At 34.4% G+C, this 9,911-nt stretch overlaps 1 protein-coding gene across 2 annotated transcripts in view; it reads right to left on the reverse strand.

Annotated features, from left to right (window-relative positions):
- LOC125262344 (butyrophilin subfamily 1 member A1-like) overlaps window positions 1–1,236 on the reverse strand; it is a 36,390-nt gene extending 35,154 nt beyond the window's left edge. The window contains exons 1-3 of one of the 2 annotated variants that reach the window (XM_048181066.1): window positions 915–1,236; window positions 259–304; window positions 86–162 (exon numbers count right to left, since the gene is read on the reverse strand). In XM_048181066.1, coding sequence (XP_048037023.1) covers window positions 86–143 — 58 coding nt within the window. In that variant the 5' untranslated portion in view covers window positions 144–162; window positions 259–304; window positions 915–1,236. The remainder of the gene's footprint in view (window positions 1–85; window positions 163–258; window positions 305–914) is intronic. The other variant, XM_048181059.1, reaches the window with a different exon arrangement.
- Window positions 1,237–9,911: the final 8,675 nt, after the last annotated feature.

Below are 9,911 nucleotides of genomic sequence, written 5' to 3' on the forward strand. Positions count from 1 at the left end.
GTTTTTACCCTAATGTTGATCCAGACAGACAGTGCTGTGCAAAAGTATAAATATAAAGTATTATTCACAATGATGAATAAATTACCTGATATTGAATCTGTAATTCCACTAACAAGCAGGAGAGTCAAACAAATGAACTTCATCTCTGAGGAGACACAGATGCTAAAAAGAAAATATGAAGAAGAAAAAATGGAAATGAGAAAACATTATAGAAAACTATGTCAGCATATATGCTTTTTGCCTTAGAATAATACTTACATTTAAGTTTCTGTCCAAAAGTGAGATACTGATTTACAAACACTTTCTGTTGAAAGAAAACTGATTAAACCAAGTCAAGACAAAGCAGGATAAAAATACACGACTTGTATCTTCATGCAGTACTTGTGCCATGAGCAGAGTTTTATAATCACTGAGGTTAAAAAACTGAGCTAGCTCGTGGAGGTTAAATACATTAGAAGGCCAAAAATTGGATAACAATAGCTTTAAAACAAACACATTCAATAAATATATTAAATAGTGTAAATATTCATGTAAATGAATAAATAAATTGATGTAAATAAATCTTGGGATGATATCTCTGAAGGACAGATGCTACAAAGAAAAAAAAACATTATAATAAGCAGACAACTCACACAGAATGGTGTGTTAACATGCATGTGTTTTTCCTCTGAATATTTCACATTTACACTGATGGGCCAAACAACATCAATAATAAACTCGTTAAATCAGTCTAAATAAGGACACAAATATACACACAGTATTATTTGGATTTATCCTTTTTTATTTATTTATGTATATGATTTAGTATCACTTGTAGGCCTACCTAACCGATTAAACACATCTGATCTCAAGTCTCACTCATAGTCACAGTTGTTCAGGTGCTAAATATGTTTTTCGGTTGGTTCATGACTTACCTTTAACTCAACATTGCTGTGTTCACAAAAGTGTCTGAATAAATTAGCGATATTTTATAGATTATATGATATTATCAAAATGTTAATAAGAGAGTTCGTATAGATCGAAAGGAGAACAATATCCTGCCTCAGTTTCACTTTCACTTATGATGACGCTGCCCCTCCATCACACATTATAACTGATAATCCACCTGCTGGATCTACTCTCCGTTTGTAGACTGAGGGCCGTGTATTAATCATTTTGATTCTAAAAATTCTGCCTACAAAACTCTACGCAGATCACACTTTAAGTTTTTCATAGATTCTAAAATGTGTGCCGCAGTTGATAAAATTTTATTTCAATTTATCTGGAGAGGCAAGACGGAGTATATTAAAAGGAAAACTATAATCAGAAGTTTATCAGAAGGAGGACTAAATGTTTTAGATTTTGACACTATCAGTAATATATTTAATATTAACTGGATCAAGCACTGTCTTTGTGATAACAACTTTCCATGGTTCTTTATTCTCAATTTAATTTTCAAAGAATGTGGTGGTCTTAATTTTCTACTTACTTGTGATTTTAAATGCACTAAATTTCCAATTAAGTTGTCCAATTTTCACAAACAAGTTTTGAATGCCTGGAAATTAGTCTACAAACATAATTTCTCTCCCCATTCCTGTGTAATTTGGAACAACCAATATATATTATTCAAAAACAAAACAATTTTTGGAATGCTTTTTGTTACAGATTTAATAAATCAGTCAGGTGACATATTTAATTATAATGACTTAGTTAATTATCTTGGGACAAATATATCTTTTAAAGAATATTTAAAACTCATTAATTCAGGGACGTGCACAGATATTTTGGGGGGCAGGGGCTCAAGTGGAAAAAGGGCACTTCTCATAATTATTTATTTAAAAAAAACAATGAACCCTTAAATATATTAAGACAACTCTGACCTCCCTTACACTCACGCAATTGTTTTATACTCCACAGATTTCTACAAAATAATCAGTTCACACAGAGACCATGGTCTTCTTTAGTGTTCACTAGGTTTATCACAAGAGCAGGCAACAGCAACTATTTTCAAGTAGCTATATATATTTCGAATAAATGACTGCACCGAGGAGAGGGACATATTTTCACTAATAATTTGTTTATTTTGCACAAAGCAATAAATCATTTTAATTTTTTTGGTGTTATTGGAATACTTCTTTCAAGAAATGGACAATTTTAAGATTTTGGTCCATTTTTGCTGCCATGTCTTTTACTCTAATAGAAAGAAAACTCAACCCCTATACATTTAGATGGAGTTTGTTTTAAGCCTACTACCCTCCGTCAGTTTGCATCTGTAAATTTTACATCTGTAAAGTTTGCATCTGTAAATTAACCAAGACAAACAGTTTTTCCTGAACTGTATATTATAACAAATGCCTGCAGAGGGCGCCAAAAGCCTGCTGATTTTTGTTGTTAGACAGCACAGCACGATCAAATCCACCATCAAAGCCAACCACCATGATTAAAAATATATTATTAGTTAAATAATAATATTCGCCCACTTCTTTGTGATAGAAATGCTACAGCCACTGTAATTTCGTCAACAAGAATATGTGGACATCAAACATGCAAAGGCAGAGCGAGGGTTTAAACTTTTATTGATTCTCCTGTGTAAGTGTAGATTTAAGAATAGCATTATGTAGCTGATGCTGTATTATGATTTTTAAATAGTTTTAATAAACCATGCATCCTTAGAAAACTGTCTAATAATGGACAGTTTGGATGGATGTGCGTCCATGATCAGTGGCGTACTGCAAGTCTGTGAGGCCCCCCCCCGCAAAGAATGAGATAGGGCCCCTCCCATTAGCAGTGATGTCATGTGTTAAAATTTGTTGTGCACCTGAGTCCATCTGCCCCACAGTTTACAAAAACTGATTTAACAGTGAATCGTGGTGAATTATCATTGCATTGATTCATATATAATAATAATAATATAATATAATATAATATATATATATATATATATATATATTATTTAACACAGACCTACAAATTTCTTATCAAATGGAGATGTTTCTTTATTCGCCGAGTTTAAATTAATTTGAGACGTTTCAGAAAGATTCTCGCAGAGAGACAGCTGAAAGCGCACCCTGTTTTTATTTATTCTATTTTACAAAAGTAGCCTACAAGGTGTTGTTGTTATTGTGAGCGTAAATATAAAATAAAATAAAATTTTAAAAAAGTAGACCATTTGTAGTCTTGCACTAATCTGTAGGCTATTGCCAAAAATGACGGAAGGCCTATTTTAAGTTGTTTCAGCTGTCATGACGAGAAAATCCATCAGAACGCGCCGGCGCATTCGTCGGCCAGAGGGATAAAAATGTAGCCAATTTAGTTTCATATTTATATTTAAATATTGGGCTATTAGCCTAATATATATATATATATATATATATATATATATATATATTTTTTTTTTTTTTTTTTAAATGTCACCTATGTTGATTATGAAAAGTGAATAGCGTGACAGATGCGCAATTTCGGGAGACATGCAGCGGGTTAGACATAAGTTTGACCACTTCATTAAGTTTTGTTTTATAGTAAGTCTTTCTTTAAAGTTAATTTCGTTTTGTAGAAATTGTATCTTAATTTCAATCAATGTTTCATCAACCAATTGCCTATAATTAATAAATGGGAAGAAAACCAAGAACGTCGGGTGTGGAATGGATTGAAGTGCGTAACAAACGAATCCATGTTTCCGCGGCCTTTGAGGGCTGAAGCAATAGACGTCTTTCTGTTTTTATTAAATTTCTTTATTACATGTCTTTATTACTTAATTAATTGATATGATATTTTTGGTCTAACAATATATTTTAGCTGGTCTAAATTCTAAGTTAGACATAAATTTGCGTATAAGGTTCCCTTCTAGACAAGCGCGTAAATTGCTGTTTCGGCCGCAAATTTTCAGTAATTTCGATCGGTGCATCAAATGATATAGGCCTAAACTAAATTCATGTAGTTACAGTAAAAGAATAAAGAAATAACTAGACTTATTGGCTAGGCTACATTTGGAAAATAACTTCAGACATTCCGATAGCTGACCATTAGCAGAGCTGGCGATGGGGTAAATACATTTGGGCAATATATAATAATATAAATAACAATAATAATGTCTCAGCAAAGACCGAACATATTTATTTGTCTCGGCTCACATCCGCTAACAGTAACCCAGCGCATCAAGGCTTGCTGTTTTCTTGGCTACCTTACAAACGGCGATGGAAACAACAGTGATGAATTTTTTCCCCTTTTGTGGTAATTTAGCACTATTTTCTATTATCTTCTGTTTGCATTTTTGGGCTTCAGTTAGATGCTTTATTTTCATCTTTAGTCAATTGAGTTCAGTTCTAAAAAAAAAAAAAAAAAAAAAAGCAAAGGCTATAAAGTAGTCTAGCCTAAATAGGTGAATCTGAGACGGGGCCCATCATAGGGTGGGGGCCCCCACGCACCGCGGGGGCTGCGGGGGTGTCCCGTACGCCACTGTCCATGATGCTCCTCTTCTGATCTTGATAGCCCAACCGATATCTTCACCATGGTTCAAAACGCAATGCACAGCACAATAAAATAATTGAAATTATAATATGACCAGAGGTGTCAAGTAACGAAGTACAAATACTTTGTTACCTTACTTAAGTAGAAATTTTGGGTATCTATACTTTACTGGAGTAGGCCTAATTATTTTTCAGTTGACTTTTTACTTCTACTCCTTACATTTTCACTCAATTATCTGTACTTTCTACTCCTTACATTTTAAAAATAGACTCGTTACTCCTATTTCATTTCGGCTTGTTTTCATTCCGGCTTGAAAAAAAAAAACTATCCAGATAATCGCGGCATCCGGATAGAGTGAATTTGATTGTGGTTGGATGAGAAGTATAAACATACTGACACCCTATTGGTTTGTACGCGATCCATCACACCTGCACATCAAATCATGTCACACTCCAGCAAGGAGGACATAGCCAGTGTTGGGGGCATTACTCAAAAAATATGATTTCTTATAAGTTATTATTTCTCCAATACTGGCTCATTTAGGCTATCAAACGGGTGCTTTCTCTTCGTCCTCCGCAAATTAAGCTATAGGTGATAAATAATAATAAATAATAATAATAATAAATTAGCGTATACACCGGTTTTTAAACTTTTTTTAGCGCGACCCTTTTTATTTATGTGACCCATAGTCATATGCCACCATAAGTAAACAAGCCAAAATGAGTTAATTTAAAACGAAACCGAAGGTAAACCTGCGTTGCTCTCATGGTGGTTATATCTCTCTCTCTTTCTGTGACGACGAGCAGTGCTCTTGCTGAATGGCACGGATTGCACTACGGACTATTGTACCTTTTATATGTTTTTTTTTTTTTTTAAACTTTATTTTATTTTTTATAACGAACAAGCTGCTTTGTTGTGTGTGCGTGAGGCGCGGGCGCGATCAAACAGCTGTCTTTGCCGGGGACCAGGGGCCGGTTGCACCAGCTGTGCGCAAGTTACAACGTAGACTAGTTTTCACGTAAATGGGCACTAAGTTACAACTTACGCACTACTAAATATATTTGTGTTGCACCATTAAACTTAGTTGAAGCGTAACTCTACGTATACACTAAATATTTACGGAAGCCCCCTATCAGGAGTAACGGTTGGAATAAAATAGCAGACTGACTGAACTGCATCAATAAGCTCTTGTTTTACCTGACAGACTTCATTCTTTACATATGATGCTGCTGACATTTACACTCTCTTACATTTTAAGAAAGAGAACATTATGTGAAAAGATTACTTTGTTAGCCACTCGTCAATACGAACCCGTTAAACAGCGCGCCGTTGTGTGCATCGGTCCTATCAGTCCGTGTTGTGCATGTCAAATAAATTCAGTCAGAATCAAATGTCTCTTCTTATGATTTTTTATTAATTTCGTTTCGAATACAGTTTGATACAATGTTATTTAGGCTACATATAAAAACATGTATGATTAAGTAGTAGGTTATTATATTTAATGGAAACTTATTTTTACTGTTAGCTACGTGAGGCAAAATAAGTCAGAACGAAGGATAAACTAAAATTCACAGAATTTCAACAACTTCTGCTCCTGTATTTTAAGGATGACTGAGGGTAAACGTCATATTATGCGACTACGCATTACTTTACGAGCTACTAGCTACGTTCTGCCTTAAGAACAAATGGTGCAACCGAATAAAGTACAGAGTTAGTTACAAACTAGCTAGTAGTTACTAAGCCACTAGTGTGGACTTTACGTTCCAATTTAAGAAAGAACTTACGAACGGCTGGTGCAACCCTACCCAGAGCCGTTGGGGACTTACCTCATCGTCATGGCAACGGTTCGTGAACCGGTCAGATTACGTCAGAGTTTGTTGCCGTTTGTTGGATGCTCAGATGACCAAACAAACGCCGATTAAACATGTTCAGTCTGGTAAAAACAGACTCCGACCAACGCCAACAGGGTTATCACACCTATCCAACAAACTCCAACAGACTAGTTTGTTGGTGCGGTGTGAACTGAAACAGCTGAAAACTACCCGCATTTGGCGGGTTGGCGGGTGTTAATGTCAAGCCCTGATTGTTACTAAGCCTGCCCTGGGTACACCAAAACTACCCTCATTTTTCTTGTCCGTTGCCCTCACAGATTCCTGCAGTTAAGCTTGGATGTACATTTACATTCCAATAAAGGTTATTAGTGAAGTATGACACAGTCATGAGGTTTTACAGTTCTTTCACAAGCAACTGGTAAATTTTCAAAACTCTTAGTACTAATATCACAACAGATCATCAAAAGTGCACTTTTTTCAAACATTTCAGCATATTTTCAATTGTGTTAGTACAATGCACAAAATCACAAAGTAACCTTTTCACTACACAAAATAAGTGTTTCATCTTTATAAATGTTTCATTCACAGTAACTGCCTTTCATAATGCTATTACTATCAAACTTTTGATTTGCATCTCTTTTCATTCAGTTTAATACATTTATCTATTATTTAATCCAACTGGACTTAATGGTTAATCAATGAATCATTTGGTACACATATATTTCTATAGATATTGATTCTATAGGCATAATTTCTATAGAGCTTGTTTGCATTTTCCGATATGGATAACCAAATGTAATGAATTCTTTTTTCATTATAAGCAATTTATCTTAGATGATGACCACAATTGTCAAAGTGAGTGTGTGGGGTCATGGTGAACCCTGCATTGTGAACCAAACGTCCCGACTAGGTCTAAAATGACTGGTATTACCATCCTTTGGGTTAGGACATTTGGTTCACAACACAGGGTTTAACATTACTTTTTTTTTTTTTTTGGTCCCCATGAGGAAAATGGCTTTTAAATCATACAAAAGTATATTTTTTTTTACAGTTTTTTTAATTCGCTTTGGTACTATTTTCACATCTATGGTGTACATTTTCAAAACTCTTAGTACAAAAATCCAAACTGATCACACTTGTAACGCAGCTAGTCATTCTTTCAAAACCTGATGAAATGCTTTCAGTCAGTTGCACATGTTTTCAGTCCACATAATCATTGTTTCAAACACAAGATTATTGTAATATGTAATGAGAACATTTGGTTTAATCACCGAAACACAACAGTATGATCTTCTTTCAGTTTAGTACTTTAAACAATCAGTTCATCCAACAGCAAACAATGCAGGATACATGTTTCAAATCACCTTGATGCTGAAATAATTACAGTTACACAGGAAACATGCCACATTAGAAAATACACTTACATTACCTAAATTACATAATTGACATAAAATCCATAATGTTTGTAATAATATCTATTCAGTGCCTTATCAAAAGGTATGAAGTATAACACATGTCATGATGTTTTGTGTAGAACAGAGTGTGCTGTCAATACAGTTCTAACTGTACCATATGACTGAATCTATACTGTAGTTGATCTTTACAGATGAAGGGTGAGTTGAGGGTGAGAGATGAGGCAGTCTCTCTATACCATGGAAATACCTCTAATAAGTCTGAAGTTATACAGACAGTCCTTACAGTCAGTTATACAGTCACTCTATCCTGCTCTGTTCTCAAATTTCAACACGCACCCCCCCTCTCATAACTATATATTATATCCCCTAACTCTAAACCTACCATCACAGAAAACATTCTGCATTTTTACATTTTATAAAAAATATAATTTTGTATGATTTATAAGCCGTTTTCCTCATGGGGACTACAAAAAAAAAAAAAAAAAAAAAAAAAAAAAAAAGTCATGGTACACCCTGCATTGTGAACCAAATATTCAAACCAAAAGGATGGTAATACCAGTAAATTTAGAACCAGTGGGGACATTTGGTTCACAACACAGGGTTTACCATGACCCCACACACTCACTCTGACAATTGTGGTCATCGTCTAATATAAATTGCATATAATGTAAAAAGAATTAATTACATTTAGTTATCCATATCGGAAAATGCAAACAAGTTCTATAGCAACTATGCAGACAGAATCAATATCTATAGAAATCTATAGGTGTACCAAATGATTAATTGATTAACCATTAAGTCCAGTTGGATTAAATAATAGATAAATGTATTAAACTGAATGAAAAGATATGCAAATCAAAAGTTTGATAGTAATAGCATTGTGAAAGGCAGTTACTGTGAATGAAACATTTGTATAGATGAAACACTTATTTTGTGTAGTGAAAACGATAGTTTCTGATTTTGTGCATTGTACTAACACAATTGAAAATATGCTGAAATGTTTGAAAAAAGTGCACTTTTGATGATCTGTTGTGATATTAGTACTAAGAGTTTTGAAAATGTACCAGTTGCTTGTGAAAATTGCACCAAAGCGAATAAAAAAAAACTGTATAAACTGTATTGCCAGCACACTCTGTTCTACACAAAACCTCATGACTGCATCATACTTCACACCTTTTGATAACACACTGAATATATATTATTACAAACATTATGTATTTTTTATGTCAATTATGTAATTTAGGTAATGTAAGTGCATTTTCTAATGTGGCTTCTGTATCCTGCGTAACTGTAATTATTTCAGCAACGAGGGTGATTTGAAACATGTATCCTGCATTGTTTGCTATTGAATTAACTGAATGTTAAAAGTACTAAACTGAAAGAAGATCATCCTGTTGTGTTTTGGTGATTAAACCAAATGTTCCCATTACATATTACAATAATCTTGTGTTTGAAACAATGATTATGTGGACTGAAAACATGTGCAACTGACTGAAAGCATTTCATCAGGTTTTGAAAGAATGACTAGCTGCGTTACAAGTGTGATCAGTTTGGATTTTTGTACTAAGAGTTTTGAAAATGTACATCTTACTTGTGAAAATAGTACCAAAGCAAATAAAAAAACTGTATACAGAACAGTGTTTGCTGCCAATACAGTAAATGTTCTCACTGTACCATATGACCGAATCTATAACTGATCTTATAGACGTTACATTGGTATATGTGGTTTACGGGGACTCTCATAGGCGTAATGGTTTTTATACTGTACAAACTGTATATTCTATCCCCTACACCAGTGGTCGCCAACCCGTCGATCGCGATCGACTGGTCGATCTTTATCACTGTTCCAGTAGCTCGCGAAAATAACAGAAATATGAGTACAAAAATACATTACATATCTCCAGTCTTTGTACTGTATTTTTGTATTTATTTTTGTTATTTTCCGGAGGTACTGGGACAGACAGATAAAGGTAAATAGCCCACATTATGTCTGAGGGTGTAAACGGCCGTTAAAAAGAGGCCAGAGACGCTGAAGACGGACGCGAAGAGGAGAAATTCTGTAGCAGGCAGAGCAGCTCACTGTTCACGATGCTCGAAATATAGGAAGAAAATATAAATATTGAATTGGGGTTGAGGGATTATCAATTCATCTCTAAAAGGAGATCAGTCTTCAGGAAGATTTGATGGCAATGGCATTTTATTTTCCTCTTATCTCTGA

Source organism: Megalobrama amblycephala, linkage group LG1 (assembly GCF_018812025.1).
Source record: "Megalobrama amblycephala isolate DHTTF-2021 linkage group LG1, ASM1881202v1, whole genome shotgun sequence".
NCBI classification, from domain to species: Eukaryota; Metazoa; Chordata; class Actinopteri; order Cypriniformes; family Xenocyprididae; genus Megalobrama; species Megalobrama amblycephala.